Consider the following 16,723-nt stretch of genomic DNA (forward strand, 5'->3'; position numbering starts at 1 on the left):
TAAACAAAGCAGAGTCCCAACACTGATCAGTCGACTCCTGTGACATCACCTCTTGTAACCAGAGATTGATTGTCGTCAACAAACACAACACAGGTTGAGATACCTGAAGTCATGGCTGCAGTGTAACTAATCACATCACATTTCACAAGACTGATGCAATGTAAGGCACAAGACAAGAGGCCATGTGAGACCATCCTAGACTGGATACAGTCGGCCCTGGTACCAGGTAGGTTCATAACAGCAACGCTTAGGACTGTCCACCGCAATGGGGATGTAGTGAAAATGTGTGATCAAAGATCAAAGTTGCTTGGTGCCTGAAAGGTGGATAATCCAAGCCTACATCACAGTACAAAGTACAATAATATTCTATACAATGGTGTTCTTCAAACGATGTCAACAGTCCGAAAAACTTCTCTTCTGGTTCAACATGGGCATGTCCCAGTGAAGAAATCTAGGTCCAATAGACATGGTTTATATTCATGTGGAAAACTTGATCTGATCTCAGCTTGATCGAACACCTGACTGACTGTTTTATCATCTGATATCAGTGACTTCTTTACTGTTCTTGTGGTTTAAAGTGTGATGTTAAAAGAGCACATAGTGGCCCATCAGTCAATTTGACCTTCTCCACGTATTTTTTCCATAGTTTGTCCTTTTGCTCTGACATTTTTTCCAGTTTAGGAGAGAAAGCACAAACAAACAAAAAGGATTCTATACAGTATTCTTTAGTTGCCTGAACTAAACCCTTCACCTGTTCTGTAGTTGGGAGTTATAATAATAGCGGATTAGATTTATATAGAATTTTTCTAAGGCACTCATTCATTCACTCACACATTCTCACTCTGATGGTGGTAAGCTACATTAGTAGCCACAGCTGCCCTGGGGCAGACTGATGGAAGCGTGGCTGCCAATCCACACACCCCTGACCACCGCCAACATTCATACACCAGTGTGAGTAGCAGCACTGGAGGCAAGGTGGGTAAAGTGTGTTGCCCAAGGACACAACAGCACATGACTAGGTCAGAGCGGGAATTGAACCGCCAACCCTGCAATCATTGGACAACTTGCTCTTCCACCTGAGTCACAGCTTCCGTTATGTCTAAAGGCAAGAAATATTACCATCTGGTTTAGAGTGGAGACATACAGAAGTTTCATTCCTGTGCTGGTGAGACAAAAACTGACTCCAGCCACTGCCTCTCACCCTGAATGCAATTTGTCCAGGCATACACTGGGGCTTCTCCTAATCTCTGTTGCTAGACCCACTGCTTGATTTTTCATCAGGCAGCATTATCTATGCTCGCTCAGAAATGAGACACATGCTGCGACATCTGCAGAGGAAAATCCCAAATAAGAAAGCTGACCCCTTACAACAAGTCCGCACAACAAACGCCTACACACAGACACACACTTCCACGCCATCCTCAGGAGATGGTGCGGATTCATTTTGTACGGATGTAACAGAACTAATTTTGGGAGTGAGCCTCTGTTAATGAGCTGGTCTTTGATGTGTAAATCCTCCAGTCCCAGTGCAAAGCTGATACCGTCTCCCCACAATCCTGCTCAGGTGCAGACCTGCTCCCCTCTGCATTACTTATCTTGTGTACCAAATAGCGTAAGACCTCCGACAGCTAATAAACCCATGTCTAAGAGGGAGAAACACACACCAACATGCAACCTTGCAGAACAAAAAAAGAGAGAGGAAAATCAGGATGAAAAGCAGGTTGGTGAATGCAAACAGCACTGGGATGTTGCAGTGAGTGGAGTTGTGCTGCATATATTACATCTTAATACTGTATATGCCATCCCTGCTTCTATTTTTACTCCGCCGTGGAAAATCAAGCATAGATGATAAAATAGTTTTTTACTGACTAAATGCAAGTCTGTGGTTTATTTCATTTCTACATTGCTTCTCCACACAGTAATTGGATTGTGGCTGCACTGTCATGTACTCAGTGAAATGAATGCCTATTAATCAGAGGATAATTGGACACATACCCCTGATAAATGGTGCTGCTCCACTTCGAGTCACGTACAAATTAGGCCATTTTCAGGGATCCATTTCTTATCTGGCTTGACTTGTGCTTATATAAGCTGCGAACTAATATTGCTGGATGGATCTATGGATGCACTAATTCTTCCTGGGCATGACTCCCTAGTCAAGCTTCTACCATTAATTCTACCATACCTTTTTCTGCCACAGTTCAGCATGTATTAACTCCTTGTTAGTGATTCCAGATGACAGTGCATAATATAGTACACTATGGGAACTGCAATCCAGTTTTTGATTTAGAAAATAACAAGGCATTGATTCTTAGATCACTGTCACCAATGTTCAGAAATGAGGATGGTATCAATATGGGCGCCCGGATAGCTCAGTTGGCTGGGCGGTCGACCCCTGAGCAGGGCTATAGTCCCTGATGTAGCGGTTATGGGTTTGAGTCCAGCTCATGTCAATTTACTGCATGTTGTTCCCCCACTCTTCTAACCATGTTTCCTATCTCTCTCTCAATGTGCTATCTAATAAAGGTAAAAATGCCCAAAAAATAATACTTTCAAAAAAGATGGTATCATGTTCTGGTAAATAAATGCAATTCAAAATTGTTCAAGATTACTTGTGGGGTTCCTCAAGGCTCAATGTTAGGTCAATTCTGGTTTATTTGGTGCATAAATCAAACATGTGAAGCTTTCCAACATATTAAAAATTATTTTATAACCATCCATCCATTATTGCTTAATCCTCATTAGGGCTGGAGTCGATCCCAGCTGAACAATGGTGAAAGTAGAGGACACTGGACAGGTCACCAGGAGTTCATAGGACTACATATAGAGACAAACAATCACACTCACACCTACAGACTATTCAGAGTTACCAATCTCAGCATGTTTTTGCACTGTGGGAAGAACCTGGAGTACCTGGAGAACACTGGCTCTAAACACAGTCACGTCAACCCTTTACATCTGTTTAGTTTTCTTGTAGTATGTGTATGCACATAGACTACATTTTAATAGAGCCAAATTCCCAATAAAGCTGTTATGCAAAGTATTTTTCTGTTTCTGTTGTCAGACAAGGGAATAAGCACATGATAGCAACTGAAACAAAGCATGGTAACCAGCAATCACCTCAGATCTCCTTCCAAACTGCAGCGCTGCACCACAAAAGCAGTGATTTTATAACCACAACGTTGTCTGACAAACTCACCATGCATGGGAAAAAAGACAACAGCTTCACTGTGAATTCAGTGACATTTTTATATAAAATAACGGCTCAGAGATAAAATTAGAAGCAACAAAGTCCTGGTCTTACACATCTATGTCTGTGTCAGCTGCCGTATTGTCAACTGTTTTGCTCTGTGCTGTCAATAAGAAACACAGGGAGAGTGTTCTTCCTGAAGGAAGGGTGGACAGTTCAGCTGCATTTAAAGCTAAAGACACTGAAACAGCCAGTTTAGAAAAACCATGTGTAACGCAGTCATGGTAAAATAAATCCTGTTTGCAGTATCCTGAGCTGAAAGATTGAAAGACACATTCTGGGGATATGCGAGACTTTTATTAATTTGCTAAAAAAAAAAAAAAAAGGTGCAGAATTTGGGACTTAAGTTATACCAGACAACCCAACTTCTGTCAAATATTTACAAATTTGTATAAAGTATATTTATACTAACTGATCTTAAAGATAAAAACATGTCTGAAATAAAAAAAATATGCTGGAATCAACACTTACATTATTGTATAAAATCCAGGACTCGTTAAATCAGGCTTCTATATACATTTTGTATTCTTCAGTCATAATATTACTCACTAAATGTTAATGACACACAAATCTAATCTTTACACTTTAGAAGAACACAAATAAAAGTATTGTAAACTACAAACTGTATTGTTGAAAGATTAATGCTTGCATGCCAACATACTCTCAGTGACAAAGCTAATACGCTCATGTTAGGCATGCACAACACTATGTCAAAAAATCTTACTACTCTGCCAAGGAACGTGACGGAGTTATGCGATGATCGGCGTACGTTTGTCTGTCTGTCTCAGCCACAATACTAAACAAATCCTAAAAAAGCCCCCAAAAAAACTTAAAATTGATTGATTCAAATTTTAGAATTTAGTTTTGTTAGTTTTTCTTGTTTAAAAAAACATAATTTGTATTTGTTTGTGTCTGTCTAATGCAGCCACACCTTTTGAAACACAAAAAAGATTTTTCCACAAATATTTTAAGATAACATTTGGGATTGTGTAAAATTTTAAGCGTGCCCAAAAACTTTTTTCCACCACTATATATTAAATAGCCACATTATATGGTGCTGAGATTTCTGATCATCCGTAACTAATAAAAAATGCTGCATTTCTGATAATGCCATATGAGGGAATGAGCCCTCTTAGCGGAGTACTGCTCTCTCAGTGCTTTTCTTGTTTCCTTCTGTTTTGGACTTTTATCTTTTCTTTTAACCTACATAGTTTGTTTGTGACCATTTACTGGGGAAAATAAATTTCAAATGACAGATGCTTCTGAAAGAAAAATCTCTACTGGGTTTGAAGCAATAAAATCTGTGACAAAAACAATGAAGTCCAGAGATCTGTTTATGTTGTCGGCCTGCTGCTGGACTGTCAGCTACATCTAAAAGCTTTACATGGCTTGCTAAATTATACAGCTGATTAATTATAATCTGTGCAGCAGTGAAATACCTTTTAAAGATTACACATGACATGCTGTACTTGTAAACAGTTAGTGTTGCATAACTGACACTTCTACCAACAGGCCTCCTCCGCTCTCTTGGTTGTCATTAATAACAACCCGTCCCCCATGTATGATAATTAATGCATAATGAGATATATGCTGTGACAATGACTACCACTTGACATATATCTTGCCAGGGGATTAAAGCAGTGTTATTACACTTTGTCACTCAGTCCCAACCACCGCCACAACCCTCGCTCCCCCCTCATCTGTTTCACGCTAAAAGACTGCGATCAGCTAATGAGCTTCTTTGGCCTCCAATTAATCATGCTAATGAGCCCCACCCAGCAAAGATAATCAACTGTTCTTGCCATAAAAGCCAATACAGGAAGAGTGTGGAGCTTTACTCATGAAACACACTCCTGCCTTCTCCTCCCTTCTACTCATCCTAATCCTGTTTTTTCTTCATACACTTCCCTCTTTTCTTCTCCTCCTCCCAGCCTCTCGCTTTTTATCTGCTCCTCTCTGCCCTTCAGAGCTCCTTATCGTCCTCCTCGCTTCTTTTTTCACGCTTCTCTTTTCTCAATCTTCTTTCCCATTTAGTTTTTTCCACATCCCTCCCCAGCTTCTGCTTCTTCAACATCTCTCATCCTCAGTGCCTTCCTCTCTAGCTGGTTCTCCAGTTCTGTCCTTCCTACGTCCCCAAATCCTGCTTCAAACTCACCAGTACTCCTTCCACTGGTCCTCTTCAAAAACATCCTCTGGGATGGGATCAATCAGCACCAGGTCTGACACTTGCCTGAGGACAAAGAGAGAACATACTCACTCAGATGAGTAAGACTCATTGACTACCCTTGTCCACTTTACCCTCCTGGCCTGTGCCATAATGAGTGTGAGATGGATGGCGTCATCCCATCTGTCTTTCCGTGGATTTGTCTGTCCCGTACCCCCACAGACAGATGACCACACATACACCAGATCCAGAGGCAATATTTCCGTTTGGAGAGGTGTCATCCACACACCACTACTTAATTTTCTCCCTTAACGGTGGCAACATCGTGCCTGATTAAATACTAAATCTTTCATCCCTGGTATGGGCTACATGTCACGTTAATCACTACGATGTCTCAGAGATGGCTGAGTTACGGGGGACGATGGGAATGGACCCTGGAATGTATTTTGCAAAGCGCGAGTTAGAGAAGACCTGCACACCTTATGCTGTCAAGTAATTGTAAAACAAGTCATCTTTAAATTTTATGAAAGATTTGTTAGACAACAGAATGATGAATGTGGTCGAGGTTGACATTTTTCTCATCTCCAGAATGACGTGTTCCTTTATTAGCTGTAGTTAATTTACGGCACACACAACATCCTTGTAGTGGAGCATCTATTAACCTACAGCACAAACCTATTTCACTCTGCAGTCTAGTTTCAGTGACGTTTACTAAAATCTGCAGATGTTTCAGGACATTCTTCTTCTATTTTTTTAAATAATAAAACTACTCCATGTGTTTTGTCTTTATTTATGTTTTCAACAGAAACTAACAAGCTTATTGATGAGAGACACAAACTGTGAGTGGAAGAACACATTCTTGGTTTTGTTGGCAATTTAAAAAAGCAATGAAGCAGTGAAGTAATATTTTTTTTAAAAAGAAGAACAAAAGCCTTATTACTGAATTAGATTTTTGATGGACTGCCGTTTTTAAGAAATAATAATACACGTTGAATTCTTATTTTATTTTAGTCTATTTATATATTTGCAAAACTGCCTTTAGTTGCTGTTTAACAACGACAATAAAGATCTGTTCTATTCTGTTTTATTAAACTGCCTCATCGGTGTACTCACTGGCATTGATTTAGTACTGCACTTTCATAAAGTTGGGAACCTGCAAGAGATGAATTAAAAACCACACAGTTGTGTTAAAAACAGACTGGGCCCAACAGAAACAGCAAAGGACAGAGATGTCCCACATGTAAGTTCTAGTCCTGTGTCGTTGTACATGTCTGAACTGGAAAACTGATACATGTGCTGCCTCTGAAACAACACCAGCTTCAGCAGTGACAGTCAAGTCAGCAGTAACGTAACGTGCACCACCACATCTCTTTGGAGTCACACATCTGAGCTTTACAAAACAGTCAGAAGAAAAGTACTCATGAAAACAAAGTCTGACATCGAACACGTCACTGTGTAAAGTTTGTAACAACACAAAAAGTGGCATCACAGCGGATGAAAGCTTTAGAAGAAGGAAAGCAAAGTGTGACTCCTGGAGATTCAGATGCTAGCACTCATCCTGATTTCAAAACAGCAAAAAGGCAGCTGAAGACAGTACAGGAATTGGGAGAAAGAAATTACAGAAGTGTGGGCATTTGATATGAGTACTGACTGACAAATCATGAAGTGGAAGGATGCTGTAAACAATCTGTCCTCAGGTTGAAAAACCCAGGGACAAATAACTTGACCTGGTAGAACTGGACTGTCTGCATGTTACCTGTTCTTATTGCACAGCTGCCAGTGTGGTTTTTATATAGAAATGAAAATGTAAAAGGATAATAGCCTCACTCCACCTAGCTACTGGGGAAATAGTGGGGCAGATTGCTGAAACAATACTTCACTTGGTGATACAAACACCATATTTGGCACACATGTGCTTCAGAACTTACTCTCTTGGAAAAGTACGTTATCCACTTGAAAATACAAAATAGCCGCCATTTTTAAAGATGGCCGCCATTCAAAGCGGTTTCAGCGGTGTTTGAACTATTTTTTGATTAAATAGTCCTATTTTGATGGTCTATACATCAAAATATATGTTTTTGAGTGTGAGAAGTCCAATTCTGCATTTAGAAAATCAAAATTACTGAATACTATGATGATAAAATGGGGATTACACTTTACCGATATATAGGGTAACGTTGACTTCGATTCTCTGTTTTACAAACAATGTGAGAAAAAACTTATAAGACTTGTGTGTTGTTTGAGTCAGGAAACGACTTGCTGTTGATGTGCAGCTTCGACTGGTTCTTCTTCTCGTCTTCACATTTGCAGGCACACAACTGTGTACACTTCAGGCTGAAGCAATAGCATTTGCATCGTCCTCGACATTCAGTCTTGCAGCCACATTTTGTCAACTGCTCACAAGTCTGAGCAATGGGTGGAAGAGCTGTCCAGACAACTAAACTGGTGGCCATCTCGGATTTTCAGCTGGATAACGTACTTTTCTTAAAATGCACATCCTAAACATCATTTGTGTCAAATTTGGTGCTTGTATCACCAAGTGAAAGATTCTTATGGAATATTGAATTAATCTGCCCCACTAAAAGGCAACAGTTTATATCCCCCCCCCAAAAAATCAACATTTTGTCTTGAGATTTTGCAGAGAAAGAAGTGATTTATATCATGGATCATACGGGAAAATTTATGATAAAATAGATTTTTTTTAGCCTGCAATCTTCTTCTGACAACAGAGTTCTGTTTTTGTTGGGAACATCTGGAACTTTTCTTTGACACCTTCTAGGAATGTCTACAATGAGTTTCCAACAAACTCTGCTGTAGCATACTATGTGCTGCAGTTACTTCCCTCTTCAGCTCTGACAAACTGATCATCGTGTTAACATAAATACAGACGTACCTGCCAATTATCATTTAGTAAGGATGTAAAATACAATCAATTCCAATTATTTATAATTGATTTTAATATTAGCCTTTTAGTTTTCCCTTCCTTTCTGGCAACTGTATGTTGGAATATAGATTTTTCTAGTATTGTTATATGAGCATTCACATTATCTTACTTAGAATAATTTATATATATATATATATATTGTATATGTAAGTAATAATATTCTGTGGATCTAATACTGTGCCTTGATATCCAGTATTGTGAAGGTAAATGACTCTTCCCCTTTCTAACATCATCATAGCCTTTAGACAGGCAGGCAATGCAGAGGATTAGACATTGTCTATTCTTTTTTTATTATTATTCATTGGCTTTATTAGACAGGTTTAGTCAAGTGACAGACAGGAAAGCAGGAAGAAGACCTGCAGCAAAGGACCGTGATCTGGAATCGAACCCAGACTGCTGCACTGGGAACCGTAGGCCTGTTTATGATTCACCTGCTCAACCAGTTCAGCTATTCAGATATCGTCTATTCTGTTGTGACTAAGCAGATGAGTTGTCTGTAGAATCCTCAGAACTGATGCTGGCATTGCTTGCCTGTACAGCTGCTCTGTCGGTGTCATTTCTCCTGATGTCAGTAAACCTTACTCACAAGTTAAGTCACCTAAGTCTCCAGAGTGTCTCTCCGTGTCCGCTTCCTCAACCTCGCTGAACTTCCACAACAAGTACTTTATAATGGGAAATAAAGAAAATCCTGAAATTTTCTTTCAGTATATATAAATACATGCCCTGAAATAAATTTTAGAGTGACAAACTAACGGTTGTGGTGGATATCTGTCACCAAGAACTTTAATATTTCCAAATATACTTTACTCTGCCTATTTCTCTCACTGACAAAATTGCACAGGTAAGAGAGGCAGCTCTGTTTGTCATAACGGGTTATTGTATCCTTTTTAAGGTCAGTTTTGGCTGAACCACATACCACAAGCCAGCATATTTGTCTACCTATTGTGGAACATCAGCATCATTTCTTTTTTATCCTACCCACTTACAAAATGTCCACAACTTCCAATTTTCATCACCCACATTTCTAGTGCAGACTTTCTTCTGCCTAACTTAAGATAATTCTAAACAGTTATTTCTTTAGAAAGCTTTTTCAGAGCCACAGAAGGTATTATACACATTTATGTTTTGCATTATTAGCAGCACTCTTCCTGTAACATCCTACATTTACTGCCATTGTACAATACTTATAGCCTAGCCGCGCTAGACCCAGCTCTGAAGACACAAGGGTCTAGGCACGCTCGACAGGGAGGGAGGCGGGCTAAAAGGTTGTCTATCAAATCACTCTGCAGCAATTGGGTAGGTATACAACCAATCAGCGCAACGAATAGGCTGACGTAGTTCCTAGAGCGAATCTTTAAGGGCTGTGGCCAAAGCCGAGTCCAAAGATAACTGTTTATTGTGCGCCGGTTGTTTCTGTCAGAATCGTCACGCCTCTGTCGTCACTTCGTTACGCCCGCCTTCTGACTCTACACTTCATGGTGATTGGTCCGGCCAGTTTTAGGAGAATCCAACCTCGAGCCTTATGGAGGGTAACTAGACCCACCCTGGCAGAGAATTAAATTCGTTGCCGTGGGTTGTCTAGCGCGGCTAGGCTACAATACTTACACATCATGAATGTGGCTGTAGAACCTGCCGTTGAGCGCACCGAGCTCGGACCCCACCAGGATGAAGGGTTTAGCTATCCCAGCAGCCTCCAGGAGCCGGTACAGATCATCCACCATCCTGGAAGACAGCAACAGTCATCAGTCTCAGCTCCAAACCGCGGCACGCTGCGAACTGGGCCAGGGAGGTTATTTATTCAGCTTGGTGGCACTAGGGCTCCCAGCATGAAAGATGAATACAACAGGCCATCATTAATCTCATTAATCTCTAATTTGCTCATTAACGGGTTTTTAAAGAACTCATTGGAGAGTCATTATTAAGAAGCAAAAATGACTTAAGAGGGCAGACGACAGAGATGCAGCATATTCTGTCCTAAAATTACAATAAAGAATAGAAGTAACTGAACGAAAAGCAAGGTTGGCAGTAGTTTTCTATTTAATCACGATCCTGATAATATAAACAGCACTGCTGAGACCCGAATGACAGCAGAGAGGAGGGGACTGCTGGCTCCTTTCCATTGCAAAACACCGCAGGAAAAACAATCAGCAGCAAACTTCTATCATCAGGGGGAGCATCAGCATTACATGAGGTGCAGCAGCTCCTCTCTGAGAGCCATCTGCTGTCCCGGGTTTGTTGTGCTAATAAATCAAACCTGAGGTGTCACACCAAAATGAAGAGATTTCACAAGACTCGCAGGGTTAAGGTTAGGTAGTCATCAAACTCCTTCAGATATTGAATTCCGGCAAATTGATTGCATGCATCTCAAACAGGCGGCAGGCCACTTTCTGGGCCAGATGCCAAGGTAAACTAGACTGCTGACCGCGGAGAATCACGCCTGCTCAGCCCTTAGGCATGTCTAAGGCTCGAAAAATGTGTTACGATGTCAGAGACTGGAAGATTAGAGTCCAATCCGGCTGCAGTGTGAGGCAGGGCGGATTGGCCGAGGGTGTGTGAGGAAGGGGCACACATGAGAACATCAATGAGAAGTTCTGAACAGCCACTTCATCAAGGAAACACTGATTCCCTCTGCTTTAAAAATAAATAACTGAATTTGAGGTGTGTTACTGTTCTGTACTGCAGCAGGATAGGCTTTTAGCTTCGCTTCGCTTTGTGTGACTGTCACAGCATACACAATGTGAAAGAACTGATGCTGAATGCGGAACTGTTCTTCTTTTCCTCCTCATTGGAAATAAAAACCTAAATGTATTGGAGAGTGGTCGCATAAACCAGTGCCAGAAAAAGGAGCCAGGTCCCACCTGCTGCCAAACTAAAAAGTGGACTTGTTTAGGAGTTGTCTTTAGTGGCACTTTAAGGACTGTTCTCCTGCACTGGAACTCAGACAAAGGCCATCTCTACTCAGTGGGTAAAACTGATGTTTAGCCTGTTTTCAGTCCTAAATTGATGAAAATTAATAATTACAAAGGGAAGAGGTTTGGTCTGAATTTCTACAAAATGACAGAAGTCCAGAAAATGTCCTCATTTTATATCTGTCTTGTCTTTCATTTGTTCAGTTTTGAATATGTAGTATTAAATTTATTCACTTGCCCTTTGGCTTTTGAACCAATATTTTATTGCTTTCCCTTATTTTACTTGGATTAACTGCTGTTGGAGGCCTTATTTTGAATTTTATGTTGTCTTGTTCTGGATTGTGTTGTTTGCTGATCAAAGACATTTAAAAACTTGAATTGAAAGAGTATGAATACATATACTTCATTAATTGGTTTAACAGAAACGTATTCTTCAATTATTTTGATAATGAATTGTTTTGTCAGTTCTCAGGAGATATGTCACCTTAACCCAAAGGTGACAGATTTGTGCGCGTTAAGCTATCAAGAAGGTATCAATGTATTGGAACATTTGTTGCAACTAAGTCCAATTTCTTTTCTTTTCTTTTCATCTCTGTACTGAGAATTTTGTCCAAATGTCTGACTTGACTTGTTTTGTTTTTTGTATTGTGAAAATCCACTATAATCTTCTTATCAACTCTATTTGTTGACTCTTTCTTTGTGGTTAGCACTAAATCCTTGGATCTGCAATTTACTTTTCACTGCTCTTTCCAATCATAGTAAAGAGGATCCAGTGAGATCCCAAAGCTAATGCAGTCTTCTACTCCCCAGATGATAGGCCTACCAGCTTCTCAACATCACATGTTCTTTTCAATTTACACAAATTAATTTTACAAACTCAAACATTGCCAGCGCTTTGAAACACCGACATTATATTTTATAATACAGAATTTGTGTACAGCAGCAAGTACGACTAAAGGAAGTGTTTCCACACACTGCGTCATAACTCCTGACAGTGACAGCCAGCTTTAACGTGGTAACCTCACCGTCCAGTCGTTGACATGCCCCAAACTTTCTCTGTTCCTGTGGTCTCATTCTGCATCAGTCGCTTGCTGAAGCCCAGTCCCATTCTGTCGTAGGTGCAAACCTGAGCATGGTGACAAACAGGGACAGCACAGGTTGAGATGTTTTTCTAAGTCTCCTCATGCTTTACATACACATGAGATGCTTTCAAAACAGCCCTGCCCATTCCTATCCTGTGTAAGCACTTTAAATATGCACAATGGCTCAGTAGCTCTGCAAAGACACAGACAGAGGTGTAAACAGTACGCTTACGCCACTACATTTGTGTTTTGTCACTGCTTATGCAATTTAGTTGTTCAGATGTATCTGGGCCTTTCCCCAACAAGCCTGTGCTGTGACCTCATTTGGGTCACATTTCAGACAAACAACATGGGGCAGGCTGTCAGCCTCGACTTTCTGCTGTGCTGAGCCCTTGTTGAGCAGAGAGGATGTGGCAGAGCTACTGCAAGGACTATCCCTACATGACCCTAACAACAAACAACACGGCCACATTAGTATTAGCCGCTTCCACAGAAAGGTCACCACAGTGGATTCACTTGACAAAGGCAAAGCCAGTGTCAGTGCAAACTTACCCTCAGCATGTCTTACAAATACGACTCAAATGAGATATTTATTTCAGTTTTTAATGAGTCCACTGGATTTAACATATAAACGAAAAAAATCCACTATTTCAAAACCTATTGATCTAATTTAAAGCAGAATGACTAAGTCAGTTCCTCACCGTTGTCAGTGCGGAAACACTCTCTTGGACATGAAACCAAATGTCTGAGGACTTTCCAGTCGGTGCATCTAGGATGACTACAGAAACACAGCTTGGTTAGGCAGAGCTCAGTTTGAAGACACAAACAAGCCAGAAACAGTCATGTGCCACAAAAAGCAGACAATTTATTACCGACAGGGCTTCCTCGTCCTTTACACAAAAGGAGCATCTTTTGACCCAAACCAACATCAACAATCTGGCCGCCTGGATGTCAGAGAGAGAAAAATAAAAAGACAAAGATCTTATTCAGCTTTTAGAACTTCAAAAACCTGCTGACAAATTAAGGAAGAATAAATAAAACATTGAATAAATATGTGAAAAACCTGTTTGGCAGGTTATCTTGAAAAAAAAAAACAAACAGAAATAATGATTTTATTACACTTCAATAAAATAACCTTTGGGCAAGAGCATCTGTCCTTCTCTCTGCAGTGACGCATAGTTGAGGAACGGAGGGATGATGATGATTAACAGTAAACACTTTCCAATGTTTATGAGCACAGAGCTGTATGACACTCTGCCTTTGGCTTCAGCTTGGCCGTGTAGTCTCTGATCAGGATTCTAGTTCATGTAAAAAAGAAAATGGAACATTAACTCACACATTAACCTCAGCACCTGAATCTAAACATGAATTAAAACTGCTTTTCTTAAAGCTTGGACTTATTATATTGCATTAGCAATCAAAATAGTAAGTTCTTTGATATATAATAATGTATTAATGCCTGATTTCTGTCAAAAATGTAAATAGTGGTTATGACAGCATGTTTTAGTGAGACATGCTAAAATACTCCAGATAATATGGAAGCTGTTTATGTGTATGCCGAATTTAACGTTTATTTATGAGTGGCGAAAACATGAATAACGAACTGACTTAGAAGTAAGTAGGTTGTAAATAAGCAAAGAGCGATTAATATTTCTGTTTTTTTCAAGCAGATTTGGCTCCTCTACTCTCTGGATTCGGTTCAGGAAAGCTGGCAGACACCGTTTCATGTTCTACTTCACTTTGGTAGTGTAAAATAGCAGACATACTCTGATAACAGCTTTTGACCAGGACGACGACACATGAACATGTTATCTTTTGGGATCAGTCAGCTAATGTTAGCAAACACAAACAGTGACATGTAGCAGCTTCCTGCCGCTAAAATACCTTTTTATTAGCACCGGCAGGCTCATTGGTTGAGGACTGAGCTTCGGGTCTTCTACGCATTTTGAAATGGAGCAGTTACCAAATGTTCCAACATCAATACTGCATGCAGAGACAGTACAGAATGAATGAAAAACGTTGCAGCAACTTCCTGACTCAATCGACGAGGTACGGACACCGACGAGGGACAAATTTCATCCTCCGCGTTTCATTAAACTGTAACTAAACAACAATAGCTCAGTCTGCACGGGGTACTTTCCAGTATGACTGCCGGTCTGTTTCTTCCTCATATCTATTTTTGAAAAATTCATTAATAAATTGAAATAAAAAAAATACATGACAGAATACAGAAAAATACAAGAATTGTATATTTATTATTGTTGTTGTTGTTGTTGTTGTTGTTATTAACAGCAGCAGTAATAATAGCAGTAATAGACATCAGTAAGCTTTTGTTTGGAGTCCAATTAAGATTCTGATTATGGTTATTATTATTATTAATTTAATTCTTATTTACATAGTGCCAATTACAATTCAGATTGTCTCAAGAAGCTTTAATAATATTATCGTTGTTGTTGTTGTTGACGACGATGATGATAATAATGATAATAATAATAATAATAAGAAGAAGAAGAAGAAGAAGAATTTCTGTATGTACACTACAAGTGAAAAGTTTGGACACACCTTCTCATTCAGTGCTTTGTATTTATTTGTACTATTTTCTACATTGTAGATTAATACTGAAGATTAACAATTTTTTGTTTGCAAAATCATTCCATATGTATTCTTTTATAGCTTTGATATCTTCAGTAAAACACTGAATGAGAAGGGGTGTCCAAACTTGTGACTGGTAGTGTATGTGCACATGCAGACTTCTTTTTATTCCTTTCTTCTTGTAGCAGTACAACTCTTGGCCTCCAGGGGTCACTGTATCCCACAAGCCCATCCTGTATTCCACATAACAATGTCATGCACACGTCGGCAAAGGCAGAAGGATTAACTTTAAATAGACCCATGATCACCATTTAATGAGGTTTTATTTAAATATCTTTCACTCTCAAATGAAGAATGACCCCAACACAAGCTGGAGGTCGATGACTAAGCATATGGAAAACTTGGACAGCGTCTTGACATAACCAAACACATGAAAACGACCAGTAAGTGGGTCTATGATTGCCGTCCCTCTGCTGCTCTCAGAACAGCCAATCAAGGCCCCATCATGTCTAATATCGTACTGATGGGGTGCAGGACAGCTGCTTCCACAACTAGTAATTTATGTAAATTGCCCTTTCTGTGCAGTCATACATGTGCAGCATTCAAGAGAGAGCTGGTTTACGTCATTCAGGGACTGTGACATCCATACTGATGATATCCTGCATCACTCACATACACCGTACCACACGACACTTGTTGTGGACTGGGCCCGTGGTTTGGCTGTGCTCCACGTGCGTAATCATCTTGCACATTTCAGACACCAGAGACACATCACAAAATAAAGCTTAATCGTTTTAGGAACAGATTCAGCGTCAGGTATTTGTCAGCAGAAAGCAAGTCAGTTGTTATTCTGCTTCTCATCTAGAATTCTGAAGTTATGCATTCCTCCTTTACTTTAATATTCACCAACAGGAGAAGAAAGCCTGGCTGCCCTGACCATTTATTCATTAAACAGTGTCTAGACAAAGCAAAACCTCAAAAGCAAACCCTGTTTAGATAGCAGGTGACTGGAGCCATGTAGGGAATTCATTGCACTAATTAAAGAGCCTGGCTGGACTGAAATGATGAATGTCAGGTATTGACTCTCCGTCAGGCAGCCTGTGCATGCGTGTGCGTGTGTGCGTGTGCGTGTGCGCGTGCGCGTGCGCGTGCGCGTGTGCGTGTGCGTGTGTGTGTGCGTGCTGTTTTTGTTTCAGGGTATCCAGGGTTGATTAAAGCTAATGACGCAGGGTCTCCTCAGCCTCCTGCTTCTGTTCCAGCTCCACATAATTAGGACTGAGAGAATGATGGTCTAATCACACAACTGTAGCTTCTGTCTGCAGCTGTTCCACGACTTCTCTCTAAAGTTTGGACCGCAGTCACCCACCGCTTGACTTCTGCATGACCTGTCAAAACACACACCATGGTCTTTTGCTGTCTGCCTTCTCCTGGAAATCAAAGACAAATCCCTCCATCAAAGATTTTGACTTATTAGAATGATTCTGCCTGTAACAGAAAAAAAGATGCATCATGTTCTTGACTGCCAGACTGAGTCGAGGTTGGTATTTGTAGTTTGTTTGGTGGATTACTGGTGCAGGGTTCAGGGCTTCCTCTGATTGTTGACAAAGCTCTAAATCAAGCCCACACATTTCAGCACTGATTGAACTCTGACATTTTCAGACACGACCTGCAACGCTTTCATGTGATTGCCTTCTTTTCCAATACATCCTCCCTATATTTTCTTGTAATATTCCTGATGAAAAAATGGATATTCCTCCAATATCCCTTTGGGATTTTATAACT

The 16,723-nt window shown here is 40.2% G+C and overlaps 1 protein-coding gene across 2 annotated transcripts in view; it reads right to left on the reverse strand.

Annotated features, from left to right (window-relative positions):
* Positions 1–14,405, reverse strand: part of si:dkey-122a22.2 (uncharacterized) — a 30,849-nt gene extending 16,444 nt beyond the window's left edge. For both annotated transcript variants that reach the window (XM_022204235.2, XM_022204226.2), the window contains exons 1-7: positions 14,234–14,405; positions 13,485–13,647; positions 13,222–13,293; positions 13,051–13,127; positions 12,293–12,393; positions 9,964–10,080; positions 5,406–5,480 (exon numbers count right to left, since the gene is read on the reverse strand). In XM_022204235.2, the coding sequence (XP_022059927.1) occupies positions 5,406–5,480; positions 9,964–10,080; positions 12,293–12,393; positions 13,051–13,127; positions 13,222–13,293; positions 13,485–13,647; positions 14,234–14,293 (665 nt within the window). In that variant the 5' untranslated portion in view covers positions 14,294–14,405. The remainder of the gene's footprint in view (positions 1–5,405; positions 5,481–9,963; positions 10,081–12,292; positions 12,394–13,050; positions 13,128–13,221; positions 13,294–13,484; positions 13,648–14,233) is intronic.
* Between the last annotated feature and the right edge of the window lie 2,318 nt (positions 14,406–16,723).

Source organism: Acanthochromis polyacanthus, chromosome 12, assembly GCF_021347895.1.
Source record: "Acanthochromis polyacanthus isolate Apoly-LR-REF ecotype Palm Island chromosome 12, KAUST_Apoly_ChrSc, whole genome shotgun sequence".
NCBI lineage: Eukaryota > Metazoa > Chordata > Actinopteri > Pomacentridae > Acanthochromis > Acanthochromis polyacanthus.